Source organism: Melanaphis sacchari, unplaced genomic scaffold (genome assembly GCF_002803265.2).
Source record: "Melanaphis sacchari strain LSU unplaced genomic scaffold, SCAv2.0 Contig1_pilon_pilon, whole genome shotgun sequence".
In the NCBI taxonomy this organism is placed as follows: domain Eukaryota; kingdom Metazoa; phylum Arthropoda; class Insecta; order Hemiptera; family Aphididae; genus Melanaphis; species Melanaphis sacchari.
This window is the reverse complement of record NW_020270976.1, coordinates 6,173,627-6,193,115: the sequence shown is the minus strand read 5'-3', so window position 1 is coordinate 6,193,115 and position 19,489 is coordinate 6,173,627. Positions and strand designations below refer to the sequence as shown.

The window sequence follows — 19,489 nt, the reverse complement described above, 5'->3', positions numbered from 1 at the left end:
ATCGTTATATGATGTGCATGTATGTAATAATTCAACATAAAAAATAACTGAAATGATCGCCTAGTGTTATATTATTAAATTTAATAACTAATAAGCATTAATTATATGATTTATGATTTTAATCGTCTTTACATTTTATCTACAAAATGAAATAGAGATAAATAAATCCGATATAAGTATATGTTCCGCGAAGAACATTATTATCTATATACGGAATAATGTAAAAACATATGTATATATTTATATATATGGATATTCCATTGCTTAAAATTTACATGGCAATCAATACATTTTGGTAAGTATATCTCGATTTATTTAACAGCACATTAATGCGCCTTAGTGTAGAGAACAAATTTACCAAGAGGCTCGATTATTAATCATTACGATCAAAATGCATTAAATGTATTCGCAGATTACACACGAAAGTAAAAATTAAAAAAATGTCAAAATTAGTCGGACAAAACGAAAAAATCTTAAATAAGTCTGCAAAATTGTGCGCTAAAAGCTTTTAATTTTGAATTCCTCGAAGTGATAAATGGACACTATGCATATTAACGTATTATTATATTCTTGTAAAAAAACGCATGACGTATTATAAGACGCATATATAACACGCATCAAATAAAACAACTATATAAATAGGAATGATTCAAATGCTTTATGTATACGTCTCGAGTACATAAATTCTGCCTTTTTCTCATCACTGAGACAAGTCATCGAAGGCAATCCTCTTTTAGTTTCACTTACCCAGAATACATGCGTGCAGCAAGCACACTACAAATGCAAACACATCCGGATACTTTCCAAACAGCGTTTCGTGAAGTTCGCCCAACACGGATATCGTTGTGTTTCTTATAACATTGTCAAACATTGAATCGAAAAACCCGCTCCATGCCCTAGCTACGGATGCTGCACCTGGTAAACAAATACGTATAATAACAAATTAAATATTTATATTTTATACATTTACATGCTGACGCTTTTCAGTTTATTATTCACTGGGTAATTCATCAATCATGCTCATGCCCTCGTTTATTCATATTTTAATAATGAATTTATTAAAATTTGGATTTTATCAGTGTCCACCTATATACATATTAGGACCATATTTTATAATTTTGTAATTTCTTTTTATTTAAGGAGTGTCTTAAAACTATTCCAAAATTTTTTCTCAAATAAGATTTTTTTTTTAAATTATTTATCAGATGATATTTTTAAAAAAGTTGATGCTTTTAAATTGATTTAATGAATTAAATAATGAATTGTTTACAAATAACAGTAAGTCCATGATAATTTGTTTAGAAGATTGGATGCTTTGATAAATTAAAAATTTTTGTAATTAATATTAATCTATCAATATTTTATATTTCTTACAAAGTCATACAAATTACATCTCACTATATTACTATATTTTATATTTTTGCTTTACCATTTTTAAGGATTATAATTATCCTTATTATATATTGGTGAGAATTATTACTCTGAGTTTTAAACAGAAATTACTCGGTTTGGATTTTTATTTAAATTTATCAACATTTGCAAATAGCCATCTGCTTCACAGTTTACAGTAAAAAACTTGATTCTCATTTGAATAAATAAATTTCATATCATTATGTGGTACTTTTAAATGATATACAAAATCTAAATAACTAAAAATGTAGTCCTTATTTATACACAAAAATTTCAAAAATCCAATTTTGATTAAATTGATTAGGTATATTAAAAGACAAAATAGGAATAAGCAGGCTTTGTAAATCACTCTGTATATGGTCATCATATATGTACAATATAATAAATATAAATATATATACTATATATATAGATGATTAATCTCAGCCGAGTTCAAAGATCATAGTACTCTAAGTAAATAAAAGTAAAATTGTGATTGTACACGTGATTGTATCGTGTATAAGTTTATATTTTGTTAATACGTATTAATCTAGTATAAGTATACTCTTCGGAAAACCTGCAGCACTTTGCAGTCTGTAATATAGGTAAGACTAGTCTAAACAAGAAAAAAAATCTGAAAATGTATATTGCATCTTAACAGTAAACAGATTTTACTATTAAACAATACAAATTTAATAAAATAATTTACATAGTATTATGGTTTCAGTTCATAATTTAATACCAAATCGCTTTATTTAGTCCCGATGAAAAATATCTTAGACTTTTTACTGATAATTATGTACTATTAAATTTATTCCTTTTCAATACATATGATAAAAAGGTATTATTATTACTATGACTTTTATAATTCCTTTTGATGAATTGAAGTATAAATTATTAAAGCGACATGTACTTAGCTTAATATAAATCATAATAATGAGTATAAGGTACTTAAAATGTGAGTATGAAACTATATTAAGACGAATTGTAATGGCGCACATGGATATCAAAGTTGAGTGTTATTTTTATTTTATATAGAACTTCACGCTTTATGATACGTGTCAAATATCCTATACCTACAGCAGTTTAAGACTTTAGGTATCAATTAACCTCAGATATATGTCATATATTTACACTATCTAAAAATGTTTTTCACTGATGTTACTTATTTATAAATAAATAACCAAGAGAATAAAACACAAAAACATTCCATTCTCGACTATATATATATATCGATTTTACTAAACAGTTTAAAAAAAATATAATCAACACAGCACATATTGCAAGACAAGTACAAAAAAATAAAGATCAATACACACATGTGTATTTAATGAGAATAAACATAACACATTTACATATTTCAATTTTTACAGGTTACAGAGTGAAGAGAAAAAAAAATCAAGAAACCTGAACTAAAAAGATAACAGTTTTAACCACTCCTAGAGATAACAAATAAACAGAAACAACAAATCAAATTTAAAACAAAATTAAAATTAAATGCAAAAACTCTTGCAAAAATAAATCTAAACTAATTTAAATGAAAAATACAATACACGAATGGAAAATCTCAAGTCAAAAAGAAAAGAATAAATAAATAATACGGAATAGACTGTATAAATCAGAAGTACAAAAATAACACGAGATTTCCACTAGGTCTAGGAAAAAGAAGAAAATTCACTAATGTATGAAATCTGAGGAATGCCCCTTAACGGTTAAAATTCCAATTTAACTCAGAATTTGGATGCGATGCGAATAAACACCAAAAATTAATTTTATTCTTTAAGAAAACATAAATTTTCGACAAAAAAAAAATGTGTTCAATATAAATGTAAAAAAAAAATAAACGATTAGCCTATGAATATAAATTCGAATTTGATAAGAATAAAAAAAATTATTATTATAATGTTGTAATCTGATAAATGATAAAATAAAATAATAATAATAATTTCAGTAGTTAAAAAAATCAACATTTAATACCAACTTATTAGTTATTAATAAAAAGATCTACATTCCTTTACTACATAAAAAACTCATATCATTTAGGTTTTAAATTAGTTATCTCAAATTATATTATAACCTACTATTAATACTAAATTTACATTAAAAATAATTATAATAATAAGTTAACTACTGATTTTCATAATTCACAAATGCATTTCACCTATACCTATGAGTTATGACCTATCGATTATAGGTACCACACTTCCATACAAATAAATCTCAACATTCGAATAAATCGTTTGCATAAATAATTGCTTTTAATGGAAAACCTATTATTAACCTAACATAATAATTATTAATAAGTAATAACAAATGATTACTTTATCAATGACAATAATTTCAAAATGTCATACTATTATTATTTAAATAAATGAATAATTTATAAATTATTATAAATAAATGAAATGATTAATAATAGCTGACGGAAAATAATTAAAAAATAGCTTAGGAGTTAGGAATATTGATGAGTGAAAGCTTTACTTACAGTAATGTTTGTAAAGTTTGTAGGTATGTATGAAGTATGATTGAATAACTATTACCCTAAAATGCAATATGACAATATTGAATAATAAGTATAAGTGTACATAGGTCATAGAAAATATATAGAATTATTATTAAGGTTAAACATTAATATTATAAAATATTATAAACATATTATGTATTAGGTATAAATATAAGAAAATTGTATAGGTACTTTACATGTAAATAGTGATTAATTAAATCATGTTAAAGTTTTTTGAGCCTTTGAAATGTAGGTAATAATATCACTTCGATGTTTGAATTGACTGAAGTTAATATTATATAGATAAATGCTGAAAATCATAATTTAATTTTAACTTAACTCTATCTATTTTTATACCTGATTCGTGTTACTCAGAGCAGTTTGTTTTATCACGTTTTGTTATTTAGGTACCTAGCACTGTAGATATAGTTGATAGATATCACAAGCAGATGAAAAATATGAATATAAATAACAGAAAATTATTTATATAACTAAAAATATTTTTCTAGATGTTTTTTTTTTGTTTTAATAAAAAACACCATTTTGAAAAATAAAAAACACACGTATTACGAATAACACCATTCTTCAATACTTACTTAGCAGTAGGCGATGTTTTCAACTGAATCATTTGCATCTACCTAATTTTTACTACTCATAACTTTTACTATTGGTTATAATTTATGATTTTTAGTGTAAAACTATCAAATTAATAAAATAAAATAACGTTAATTCGTAAACACAGATATTTATCAATAGTAACTAAATCACATATATTTGTAAAGGGATCCCACTAATCCGGTATGGTCTAGTGGCTAGGATACCTGGCTTTCACCCAGGAGGCTCGGGTTCGATTCCCGGTACCGGAATCATTTTTTTCTTATTTTTTTATTTATAAAACTATAAATTAATAAATAATCACAGTATTTTACTTTATGTCTATAAAGTTATTAAAAACTCAACATTTTTTCATAAGTTTCAAAAATTATGATTCGTGGTAGGCAGAAAATTAATTATATTCTAAAAATATTTTGTTATAAGAATTAAATATTAATAAAATAAAAAAATAATAATTTACTAACTTAAAATTGTATATGAAAAAACGATTAAAAACAAAAACTGTTGACTCATATCACTAAGTATATTTCGTAATATATGTTTTTAAATAGCTATTAAAGTCATTTATTTTACTTTTAGTATTAAGGTAGGTCGATATAATTTTTTCCGAAAATTTTGCATTTTTTATATTACAGTAGTCACTCGATAATTCGAAATTCAGGGGACCAAGTTAAAAATTCGATTTATAGAGGTTTTCGATTTACCGAGTGTTTGAATAATTGAGGGAAAATAATTAATTTGAATTAAAGAGAGGTGAAAAATTATTGTATGTACAATGTACATATTACATTTATTTTGACATCTATTTATTATACAAAATATACATACATACATATTATTATATTTTATAATTATTAATTGATATTTATTTATTTTATTATTATATTTTACATATTAAAGAAATCTGTTTTTTTTTTTTTTTTTTTGTGTGATAAATTGCAGGCTAGTGGCCACAATTTGGTCCATAGCGTTGTCTAACTTATTGATAGCATTGAAAATTGTATCGCATCTTTTTTTGTTCATTTCAGATTACTCAAAAAATTGACGTAATCCTGACAAAAGTTTAGATTAGGTAGGTAAGGTACGATAACGTTTATCAACTACGATAATATTAAACCACCAACGTTATAACTTATAAGTTTCAATATGATTATGTCAAATAGATTGTACGTTATCTTCATATGTATGTACATTGAACATTATATGCATATGAACTTACATATAATCGCGTTTAAGGAAATTCGAATTATAGAGGTTTATGGAATAAAAATTCAAATTGTAGAGTGTGTCCTACCGTCAGACATTTCGAATTATCGAGGGGACCGGAATACATGCATTTTCTTCTAATTATAGAGGTTTTCTCAGGGGACTTAGCGTTTAGTTCGATTTATGGAGTTTTTCGAATTATTGAGGTTCGAATTAACGAGTGACGACTTTATTAGTTTTTGATTATTATGTAATATTATCTATTTTACAATTTATATAACTCGAAACTTAATAATATATTTCTGTAAATAACGTAAAACTATATATATTCATATCATTTTATCTCCCCTAAGTACTAAATAGCTCTAATTTTTTATCAGAAATCAACCTAAAAATTGAAATTCGAAGTACTTGTACTGCTTCAGAAGGTGATAACAGACAAAAAAATAGTAATAAAAAATACATCGTTGTTAAGTCAATAAATTCATCACTCCTCTTGGAATTTAAAACTATAATATACATTTTTATCAATGTAATTTATTGAGTTAAGCCAACATTGTTTGTTCCCTTATTTATAAAATATATGGTCACACTACAATACAATCACAGTGACCAAGGTACTTAACAACGAGATCGGTATACTTCAAACCTACCATATCTAAAGAATATCTGTTATTATTGCCCAGAAACTAGTTATCCGGTTGTTATTAGGTATTATAACATATATAATTTGCTTTTAGTTCTGAGCAACTATGCAAAAAATAAAATAAAAATATATAATAACAAATGTCAAACAAGTCTTTTGAATTATATTAATTAATGATAATTTCTATAGGTACGTATAATTTATTTTGAAGAATTTCTCGTCAATTAGAATAATTTAATCGTTCGTATTGGTCAATAATATTCAATGTTTGTTCTAAATAAAAATATTTGGCAGACGTACAAAAAATTAAAAACTATAAAAACTAGTCAATTAATACATATTTATAGTTGGTTGGTTATAAACACAGTAAGTGTGCACGTAAATTTATGAGTAGGGATATTTAGGTACTATGTTTTTTCTCCAATAAGAAATCTCGAATACTAAAGCCTTGAAACGTTTCAAGAGAGTGGATTGATTCGAGTATAATATTATGACAGCCGTCTCTGTTTTACTTCTACACACAAGCTGTTATTTCGTACATTAAGCACCACTTTCCAACCAAATTTTATATATTTTAAAGATTGGGATATTAATATGTTGAAATTAAATGTCCATGTGTTGTTTTACCTTTTACAAAATTGTATAAAAATTAACGTTAAACTTGTTTACACAGAAGATTTCTTAATATTTACATTTTCAATAATTAGCATATAGTTCACTTACTACATCATAAATCATAATATACATAAGAATATGTCCTACACGTGAATGTGGCGTGCAAGTAATACAAATTATCTTTTTTTAGGAGGAATTGTTTCAAAAAGCATGTATATGTCGTAGGCATATAGTCAAATCAGGCATTTTATTAAATGCCTAGGCATATAGTCAAAGAATTTAATGTTTATGCAATTTCACTATCCGCCTAGACATTTAGTCAAATGCCTAGTCATTTAATTAAATGACTAGACATTTAACTAAATGCCTATTTCATGCCAGGCAAATAATAAAAAATCATTTTGTATTATTTTAAAAATTTAAATATATTTTCTATCAGTTATTTATTGCTATTTTATATATAAAAAAAGCTGTGTATTATTTATTAATATGAAAAACACGTATAGATAACTCGTATATGAAATAACATGTTTAATTTTGTGTCATTGTGTCAACTATAACTATTGTTTTAAAAAATGAAATAATAAAAAATAAATAAAAAAGTTATATTATAATTACAAGTTTTTGTTACCTATTACTTGTTGTCACATGTTGTAATTTGGTGGCATTTGCTGGAACATTTAAGATTTTTCTTAAAACACAAGCACCTATTGGTTTGACATTGCCGCTTTCCTGATTGGCATTGACATTTAACAAAACCTTGACCGTTGAAAATTGATAAGTTTGCTACTGCTTCACATATGGACACGAATTTGTCTTTTTGTATTTTGCTGTCTTCTAAACCATTATTTGACACTAGTTGAAGTTCTTCTCTCGAACACCAATTTTTTATTATACCAACTTCTGTGCCAATTTGGTAAACGCCGTTCCGAATGTCTATCACTAACCCATTTATATTTTGACTATCGAGAGGTCCTCGGTCTACTTTTGGAACACTTAATACTATTTGATCACCAACCTCTAGTTCTTTAAATAGTTTTTCACTATTTTCTGCCATTTTTTTTAGCTGCTATAGTTTGTCGTTTGTAAGATTCAATGTGGTTAACTTTTATCTGTTTTTCATTATTACATAGCAGACAAATATTTTCAATATCGTTACTATTATTTATAGAATAGCTGCAATTATCAGAATGAATATTTCTTTTACATATAGTACATTGGAGTTCACTACCTGATTTTTCACAAACACTGCAGATATTATTTTTGTCACAATATTTTTTTTTCTTTGAAGGTATATTGTCAAAATTATGTTCCGAATTGTCTTGTAAAATATTTTCAAAATCTTCTTCACTTGATAATTTTTGAATAATTTCGGCAGGTAAGTTTGTAGAACTAAGACCTACCTTCGGTTCAGTGCCAAACAAGGCTCGATATGGCGAACGACCTAAAATTCGATGATGTGAAATGTTTTTTTGCCATTGTACAAAATAAACTCCGATTGACCACTTGGTACTTTTATTGTCTACGACCCAAGCTCGTAACATGTTTTCAACATCTTGATTTGATCTTTCTACAGATCCTTGACTCTGAGGATGCCGCGGCCGCCCATGTACTATTTTACATTCAGGCCACAATTCTGCTAATTCTTCAATTATTTTCGCTGTAAATTCTCGCCCATTATCAGACTAAAGTATTTGAGGTGCTCCTTGTTCCAAAAAAATTTTTAAAAGTTCGTGTGCAACTTCGGTGGCTCGTTTTGAAGTAAGTGGTCGAAGATATAAATATTTGGTTGCGTGATCCTGATAGTTCATAACCCATTTAAAATTTCCATCGGGTGTTGATTGGAAATCAATAAGATCAATTTGCCCTCTTGAATTAAAATCTGCCGATAATATTGGTTTTATAACGACGCCTTTACAAGGTTTTGATTTTTTTTTTGTTACAAGTTGTACACAAATTTATAAATATTTGGATTGCTATTCGAGGAATATTGTATTTATTTTTTAAACTCTGCTCAACTTTATCCCTTCCACCATGACCAGTCGCTTTATGACTTTCTTCGATTTTTTCAAAATAGTTTTCATATGGTACAACATAAATAATATTTTCGGTTTTTGGTTTTAAAATAATATGTTTAACATTTCCTATTTCAATCAGATCATATTTACGACATAAATAATATTGGTTTTGAGTTTTAGTTTTACCTGGATTCAATTTCGCATCATTGATTTCATTTAGTGCTTTGTCGTAGTCTTCCTGACTCCATGGCTTTTTTTTATCTTGGTTGTCGTAAATTGATTTTAATTTTTCATAAAACAATACACTGTGTGACATTATATTATATTTTAAAATACAAATAAAAATAATCAAAATTTTAAATATACAAAAAAATGTCAATAGGTATACCTATGTTACAATATTACATGCAATCACGATCACACTACATACGATTTACGTAAACGTAATAGACGTACTAAACTAAATTATTGTACAATTCAATCGCATGTTCTGTATCTTTTTCCGTAATGTCATATTTTTATCGTTATAATCGATAAGATTATAATTTGTCCCACAGTACTCAATACCTATAGATAAGGTTCTCATACAGTCTAGTACCTACGTTAATTTTCCAAGGTAAAAACCAATGGAACTTTTATTTTTATTTAATAAGAATATTTAGTACTCACTACTCGTACTATAGACTATATTGACTATATATGCTATACAATATACTCGTACCATCATTTAAGTCTATCACATCTAATTAGTTATTACCTGAATATATTTATGATAATACACAGCTTTTTTTATATATAAAATAGCAATAAATAACTAATAGAAAATATATTTAAATTTTTAAAATAATACAAAATGATTTTTTATTATTTGCCTGGCATGAAATAGGCATTTAGTTAAATGTCTAGTCATTTAATTAAATGACTAGGCATTTGACTAAATGTCTAGGCGGATAGTGAAATTGCATAAACATTAAATTCTTTGACTATATGCCTAGGCATTTAATAAAATGCCTGATTTGACTATATGCCTACGACATATATACAATATACGAATAAGATAACGTAATTATTATTGGGTGGTGCTAAATCAAAATGCATTACAAAATAATATGTTTGAAAAAAAATGATCATACAAATCTACTATTTTTAGGTTTTTGCTTTACCTGCAGTTGACAACAAATAATTTTTATATTATACTTTAAACCAAACTATTTTTCTGAGGGATTTATATTTATGTATATAATATAATATAATTACAAACGAGTAGTTAATTAGTTTTAATTTATATAAGTATGAGTATTTAAATTTTTACTTACACACACAATATTATTTTACATTAGAGTTTATTATTATTATTATTATGGTACGGTAGTAACAACAGACAGTTTACTAAACAATTGACAAAATATAGAAACAAGTGTAACTTTTTATGCTGTGGTTTATAAGACTATAACGATTTAATATTATGACATTAAAGTAAGTATAAAAAATTCTATTTTCCAGCACATTATTAATAATAGCATCATTCTGTTCTGTTTTAAACTACTGCAGAACATATTTGCATGAAGTATTTGAATTCTCACTCATACATACACTTTAAAATACTATCAAAAATTGTTTTCAATTACAGGCGAAAATTTTTAATGAAGCTAGATTATTCGAAACTCCGTAATCTCCTAAATACATAATATATTCCTATCAAATAAAATTTAATATGACTAGTATGATGATTTTTTTAAATAAGTATCTATTTTTATAATTTGCAGTCATTACAGAGGTAAAATGTTATTTGTTATCACATTTTATTTTTATTTAAAGAATAATAATTTTATATTTTTCGAATAGATATACATTTAAATAATAATATTAAAAATATTTGAATAAAAAAATAGCAACAACGGCACAGTCATGTGTTTCGAAGCGGCAATTCATTCTCAAATACTAACTACGGTTGGTTAACTTCAGTAATCATATATATTAAACAATAGCATTATATTAATGCTCAATCGGATCTAATAGTCAATCTTGTGTAAATTTCTGATCATTTATAGGCATACTGTTTCAATAGTTAAACAATCCGAAAACACGTGCATTAATAATATTTTTATTTTTTATTGGTTTACAATACCATTATTGGCAATGAATGATTGAGACCACAATTGATGAATGACCTACTAGACACATGCAAATAACTATTAACTAATATTAAGACAATAAATTATTGAACTTTTATAATTTCTAGATAATTTTTCGGCAGTGTGTGTTGGTAGTCAGGTAGATAGTAGTAGGCTTAAAACAAAAGTAAACAAATTTAATATAGGTACCTAATGTAATTTATGACCTTCATATTATCAAGACTAAAATTATCAGTAGGTAGCTAAACTATAACACGCCACACAATTATGATGAACTACTTTTGAAAACAAATATTTAATTTGTACAAAAAAAATTACAAATAATATAAGTTATGTGTTATAAAAATAGATAATAGATATTGTCAATGCCTTGCGTATACATTGTCTGTTTGGTACCTACAACCAACGCCACCAAGGGCTGCTAGAATATTTTTCTAAATGTAGGATCAACGCTAAATGTCAAAATTCTTAAAAATATCTAATTTTTAACTATTTTATTATTTTGTTTGTTCTTGATTTTTATTATCAAAATAGATTCTATTTTATATTTGTTAACTAAAAAAATTTCCAGTAAATTCATATAATAATAATTGAGAAAAATGAAAAGAATAAAGAGAAAATGTATGCATAAAATCTATGTAATTATTAATTAATAAATTAATTTTTGATCAAGTATAGATTTTATTAGAATTGTAAAAATTACGGATTATAGATACTTGAAAATTTCACTTTATTATTTTATACTATAATCAGTCTAGGGCCCGGATTTAAATGCACTTAAAACCATACAAATATGCTCTAAAAAATAACCAAAAATGCCCTTAAAAAATGCATTTTTCTACAAAAATGACCTTAAAAATGAAAATATGACTTTAAAAATGACATATATTTTTTATACTATTTGTAATTTATAAATAAGATTTAATTATTTTTTATTATTTTATTAAAAAAAAACTGAACATTTGATTGATGTTGACTCGCATGTACGATTTTGGTCGTATTTTGGTCGTTCTGGAGAAATATTATTCATTCTAAACATACCAAAATACGTATATATTAAAAATTAAATTCTAAGTAAGCCTATTGTACTTACTAAATTTTGAGCATTGCATTGAACAATAAGATAAAAACTGAATCGAATAATTTATTTTTAGATAATATTTTGAATTGGCTAAATTTGTATAGTATATTAAACACATATGCATTAAAAACCAACAAAATGACCCAAAAATGCTAAAAATGCTCTAAAAATGAAAAAACGTCGAAATATGCAAAATATAAGATTTGTTGCTATGAAACCCTCGTTACATGAAACGGATTATGTACTTGGAACGCATTATGTAAGATCAACCAAAAAAATATGCATTTTGCATTGAAATCCGGGCCCTAATAATCACTTTCAATAATATTATATAATTTTGTATTTTTTTGAGTTGTAAGTAGATATTTAACCAAATATCTAGGTCTCGTAAAACTGACTTGGACAGCATAATATGTCAAAAATAAACACAAACTCCTGCCTATATCTTCTCAAACCCCTGTTATGCTTAAAAATTAATATTTAAAACATAACATTAATCTATTAATCGTTACTCAAACCATTACGGACCTACACGGTATCCAATTATGAGAAGCCACAAAACCACTAAATACAGCAAACTCTGCAATTCTTTCAACAATATGTCTTCGATTATCTCCTCAGCTGCTTGGTACGTTACTTATAGTAACCAACACAAAGACCTCAAAATAGAACCCTTAAATCGAACTGCAAAATCATTCTATATTAAATAGTAAATACCATAATGAATTTCTTTTGAATAAAAATCTTCTCATATCCAAACTGTTATCTAACACATTACCAAACAATCCACCTCGTAGGTTAAGAAAATAATGAAATTCAAGAAATTGGATACCTACCAATTTAATTAGGTACATAAACCTACATTTAAATTTTTTCTAATTGAAACCATAACTTTATAATATATTATTTTAATTGTAAATCTAGTATTATTCAACTTCTTAAAAGTTTACTAGTGTATAATTATATATTGATTTTTTTTTTTAATGTTCATAATAGCCTATTAATAGATATATCTTCGACATTAATGTAACTATGTAAGTACGAATATACTTTTTTTGCTGATGGCGAGGAGGGCGGGGCGGAAAAAAATGTTTGTTTCACAGTGTCATTGACTCTTAATCCTCGGTTCAGTAAATTCTTAAAAGCATTGAACCTAATCTAGTAATGTCTAACAATAATAAATATACTTATAGATCTAAAATAATATTTGCTATGGTAAAATTACCTATTGATAATAGGTAGGTACTAGATACACCAGTCACTATTTACTAAGTGCCTGATTATTTTCCAAAGAGTTATCGACGACGATGACAATTTTATTGAATTCACCATTCATAATTTCATTTATGGATTAGATAAAGACTTAATAAGGAAGGTATACTCATAAAAAAAAGTAGGTTTACTATCTAATTTATTTATTTTACATTAAAAGATAAAATAACGAAGTAAAATAATTGTATACATTAACGTACAATCTTACCTAAATATAGTTAACTTGTCAAACAATTATATCTAATCCGGTATGGTCTAGTGGCTAGGATACCTGGCTTTCACCCAGGAGGCTCGGGTTCGATTCCCGGTACCGGAATAATTTTTACATTATTAATTACCAAAATCCACTGTATTTATACTAGATTTTTGAAAATTTTAACAGATTAATAAATGTTTTTTTATATATATATATATAATCGGGTAAAAACCCTTTAAAATTATAATACCTACAGTAATTGTTTGAAATAAATTAAAAAAATAATTTTAATAAATTTATAAGTTATTGACATCAGAACTTAATGTTACATAAACATTATGTTTAAAACATGGCACGACATAAAAAAAGAAACCAACCTGATAAATAATATTATTAATTTTCAGTGAAAATGATGCGGAACTATACATAGCAGCTACTGTTATTATAAAATGGAACAAAGAACACATTATTGACCTTATACCATGATAAATAAAACTTGAACAGACTGTTACGTACCGTGTTATTTTACACATATATATTATACGGAGAGGTGATGTGTATACCGATGAAATAACATATTCAAACAGTGTAGTATCGAATGGCTATGGCGATCACCTGCACATCGTGATATTTAATATAATGAATAAGACATGATCACACGTCCTGGACTTCTCAGAAATGATGAGTAAACGATAGTGTTAACATTGTACTATTTAATATGACAATCAAGACTTGATCACACGTCTTGTAATTCTTAGAACCGATGAAATCGCAGGAAAGGCACCCAACTGAATAATACATTTAATTTAGAGAGCTCCTTTAGGTCATCGGAAGTCACCACCTCCTCAGTCACCACTCTTGACGGTTAACCATATATAAGGGAGACCAGGGCAAGAGCTCAGCAGACGGTTAGGGATATTCGAGACGCTCAGAGGCAGGTCGTAACACCACTCACGCCATCTTGTGCTTATAAAATTGTATTCTTGTACGAGTTAATTGTATTAAATAAAGACTTAATCTTTTAACTTGCAAACATTAGTATTTCTATTTCTACGTTGATATATGTATCGACGTTGACATAACGGACGCAACAAGACTATAGAAAATAACTCAAAGGAATCTATTTAGTAAATTGAATAAAAACATCATCGACAAATAATAATAAATCTACTAAAGAATGAAGATTAATGAAAAATCTAAAATAATGGTTAGATTATTAATAAATAAAAGAGAACACAAGAGAAAACCTTGAGGTACACCAGAACTCAATTATTACAATAGTTGAAAATAAAATAAGATAATTATTCAAGTGCGACAAGTAAGAAATAATTTAATCCAATTTAAAAATTGTCCACTGAAACTAAAAGTAGTTAACTTCAAAAAAAATGATTTGTGATTAACCTTATTATACGCTCTTTCGAAGTCTATGTAAAATTAAACTGCGATTTGTGTTTTTTTTCGCACATTTTATATGATGAATAGTTGAAAAAAATGTTTAGATTTTCAAAATTAAGAGTAATTTCTGATAGCAAATGTTTTCTAGTTTGTACTTCAAAGAGGTTAAAGTTCAAAATTTATAAAATCCTTCAAAATAACCGTGAAAAACAAAAAAGAAATTTAGAAAACTATAAGTTTTTACTCAAAAACCTAGTGAATTTACTAAATATTTTGCTTTTTTTTAGGCTATTTGAAAATTTAAATAATAATTTAAAAAATTAAAAGGTTCCTCATAACTCATAAATTATTTACTAACAAAAAAATACCAAAGACACATAGTTGCAATATTTGTTTTATAAATGTTAAAATTAAAAAATTAAAAACATTGAAAGTTTTCAAATTATTTTGTAGTTAGAAATTCATATCCCGAAAATTATAGTTACACTAATTTAGTTCAATTTTTTAGTATATTGGATATTCATTTGTAAAATTACTGTTTTATATTTTATTTTGTTTTTATCGATTATATATAGGTATATATATCAAATATAATTTAATATATACCATAATTGCATATTTATATTAAATTTTTTTTTGCATATTTGCATCGAATTTAACATTTTTTAAACGCACATAGTTCCCGGCTCTACTATAAATGCTTATTGTCTATTAAAATTCAAATGAGCAGAATATTGTATTCCTTAAAATATTGGTCCACTATACACTTAACTAAATACTTTGAATAATAAATAAATACAATACTATGACAAGTATTAAGTACATAGTCCTACTGCAAGCACGGCACCAACTGGGGCAAGGTGGAGCTCTAACCCCCCAGAAAATAATTCAGCCCTTTCGCCAGCCCCCTTACTAAAAAATATGTACGATATAATAAAGTCATAAAACATTATTTAAAAAAAAGCTACATCAGAGAATTTATGAAATATACTTTTTAAAAATTAGTAATATTATGTAAATACTTTCGTATTTTTGAAGATGTGTGTTTTAAGTTTTTGCTGTTATAAAAACCGATTTAATAATATTAATATTTTATACACAAAAATCGAAGAATATTATTAACTTAATTTAATGTTTGTTGTATACATAAATATGTAAAAATATGTTTAGTTTATTTATTATTTTTAATATGTTTAATTAATACACTAATATTGTGTAAGAAGTTAATTAATAGTTAATAAAAAGAAAGGATTTTTTAAGTATCTACGTTTTAATTATATCCATGAACTATTTTAACCTCCAAAATTCAACAAAAAAATACAAAGTAAATTCTCTAATAAATAATATACTATGCAAATATCAATTTAAAAATGTATTAAACTAAAAACTTGAAATTTACTAGGTAATTAAATATTAGGTAGGTAATCACAAATTTTTATTGAAAAAAATATTATTCCTACTGGTATTAATGCAATTTTATACAGTTGTATTAACTATTTTAACGTTTTAAGATTTTCAATCATTTAGTGTTTGGTGAATAAACAGATATTGTGTAAAATATCAATATTTAGTTTATTTAATATATTTATCACTACTAAATAAATTGAATTTAGTATAGATTATAATAATTTAATTAATGAAGTTTGAACAAATAACATCTTCAGTCTTTTTACGGTGGATTAACCTACTAGTATTATCTAATAAGGACTATAATTTTAATAAAATATGGTTTGAAATTTGTAAAATAAGAAAAAAATCTTTTATTTATTTATTATTACCTACCTTTATTGAGTACCAATCACTGGATGAAAATAAACTAACAAAAGTATCTCAAATCATTGCATTAAAAGTTGAGTAAAACAAATTCATCTGTTCATAACTAAACACAATTACTTTAATTTATATTTATGAATTGTAAGTAAAAGAAAAATAATTATTCATTCACAAAGGTATGTAATAAATAAATTATCATTTTTGTACATCATTATTAATATAGTTGTTGAAGGTCTGTGATCTAACATTTTCATACATAAGGAACATAAAAAAAATTTATATTTTATTTAAATAACCTCAGTATTTGTTGAAAAAACATTAGCCCATGTAAAAAAAATATTTTCCCCGCTCTGCCTCCCCTAAAAAAAAATTCTAGTGCCGTGCTTGTCCTACTGTAAACTCGATAATCGATTTCCACGCACAAAAATTAAAAAAAATATATTCTGCTTAGAAGTTTTAAATTTAGAATGTATATCGATTATTCAAAACAAGTATAAAATCAAACAATTAAAATACTAGAAAATGAGATTTTATATTGACTTAAAATCATGTGAAAAACTTGTTTATATTTTTTGATAAAATGTGTGTGTTGATGTGAATAGGTATAGAGGTGTCGCATTATTTATCACCTAAGCGGTATCTATAATCGAAGTGGTCAAATTTACACTTGCAATACAGATCATAAAATAATTGTTGTGCTATATTAGACGATGATATGATGACTTTAAAACGAGGTAGTTGGTTTAGACCACTGGCCTAACATTAGACATAATAATATTCTCATTTTTCATAAGCAGAAAATAATGGTATTTGTATTTGGTTCATTATACAGTCTGTATGTAATTTAGATTAATATACTTCTATAATATTATATTATTGTATGGTTTTTAAAAATAATATGATATTATTTTTTCAAATACATATTTTTCACGCATGTTTTATAATTTTTCTTTTTGAATCTCATTTTTTATGGCCCTACCTTAAAACTGTTGGCCTCACATTGGCGCACTACCTAGAAAAAAATCATGGCGTCGCCACTGTTTGAATAACAACTATATAGACACGTAGTTACTTATTTTCAACCGTTTCTTTTCAACGGTGTACGCAGTTAAAACGTCGTAATTCAGAAGGAATCTAAGTTTGTTAATCAAAACGTCTTTTGACGTACAAAACTAACGAACACGTGCGTGATGTAAGTATATAATACGAAGAATTTAAAAATGTTTGAATCTTCATATTGGATTTTTGTAACGAGAGATTGTAATAATAATATTATGATACTCGTGTAAAACTCACTCACACACACACAAACACCAACCAAAACACAAACATAAACACCAACCAAAACAAAAAACGACCTAACGCGCACGCACCCGCACGCGCACACACAAACAACACCTGTATGCTCGCGCGCGCACACACACACACAAAACACACGCTTACACACACACACACACAAAACACACGCTTACATACACACACACACACACACACATACACAAACACGCACACACACATACGCACTAAGCACGCTCACGCTCAAACGCGCACACGCACGCGCGCAAAACTCTAGCTATAAGCATTACCAATCATGTGCTCGAGTATGATGTTCCATCCAATAACGAATGCCCAAAACTCGCCGACGCTCACGTACGTGTAAACATACGCGGAACCGGCTTTTGGTATGCGGGTCCCAAACTCGGCGTAGCACAATGCGGCTAACATGGACGCAGCGCCGGCCAACATAAACGATAGGATGATCGCTGGACCAGCCATTTCCTTGGCGACTGTGCCGATCAACACGTATATCCCGGCACCTACCATGTGACCGATTCCTGTGCAACAGTAAAAAAAAATAATAATTATGACTAGTAGGTAACAGAAAAAGGGAAAAAAGTCCGCGCCGCAGCGGTCCGATGTTACAGCTTGCGTACTTATACATATAAAATACATATAATATACACCTAATGATGAATATTTAACGTGTTATTAAAAAAAAAAAAAAAAACACGATATTACATTACCGTGTAATAGGTATATGGTTTGGAGAAAAACGATTTTTCCGTTTAAACTACTATCTATATAGATTATGGTTATTTTAGTCCTTCGGATAAGTAGTGGTGCTGTTACACGTCAATTTGATACTTATATTAGCTATGGCTTATGATATTTAGTAACTATATAATTTGTAGTGTATGTAATATTTATAAGTGATGTATCTGTATAGGTACATAGTATATATCGGTAAGATACATACCTGATGGAGAGTTTAATAACCCATTCCCCCCTTCGCCTCTGCTCGACGCACAATTGCTCCTCAGCACCATTGCTCCTATCGCTCTGTCTTGTAAACGCCACCATCACATGTTCCCCCGCACTCACTGCCGTCAACGACTATACTATCTCCTTCCTCGCATCCACTCCCAGTTATCACCACCGCAGCAACCACCGGTCATCACCACCATCTGATAACATTACTGTCATCGAACGTGCAACCTTATTGCCACCATCCCCTGATGCCGCCACGGATGCCACCGACAATCTTATTACTACAATCAATTATCACCTGTTATTGCACTTATTTTCTTATCAGATAATATACTTTTGATAATAACATATTACCGTTTATATTTGATTAAATTCCT

The 19,489-nt window shown here is 26.9% G+C and overlaps 1 protein-coding gene and 2 non-coding genes across 4 annotated transcripts in view; 2 read left to right on the top strand and 1 right to left on the bottom strand.

Moving 5' to 3' along the window:
• The window catches only part of LOC112593109 (cationic amino acid transporter 4), a 41,269-nt gene that overhangs the window by 9,172 nt on the left and 12,608 nt on the right, over positions 1-19,489 (bottom strand). For both annotated transcript variants that reach the window (XM_025337389.1, XM_025337390.1), the window contains exons 3-4: positions 18,431-18,679; positions 748-915 (exon numbers count right to left, since the gene is read on the bottom strand). In XM_025337389.1, the coding sequence (XP_025193174.1) occupies positions 748-915; positions 18,431-18,679 (417 nt within the window). The remainder of the gene's footprint in view (positions 1-747; positions 916-18,430; positions 18,680-19,489) is intronic.
• On the top strand, positions 4,687-4,758 carry Trnae-uuc. The gene has a single exon. It is a non-coding gene; the product is annotated as a tRNA-Glu (tRNA).
• Trnae-uuc lies at positions 13,725-13,796 on the top strand. The gene has a single exon. It is a non-coding gene; the product is annotated as a tRNA-Glu (tRNA).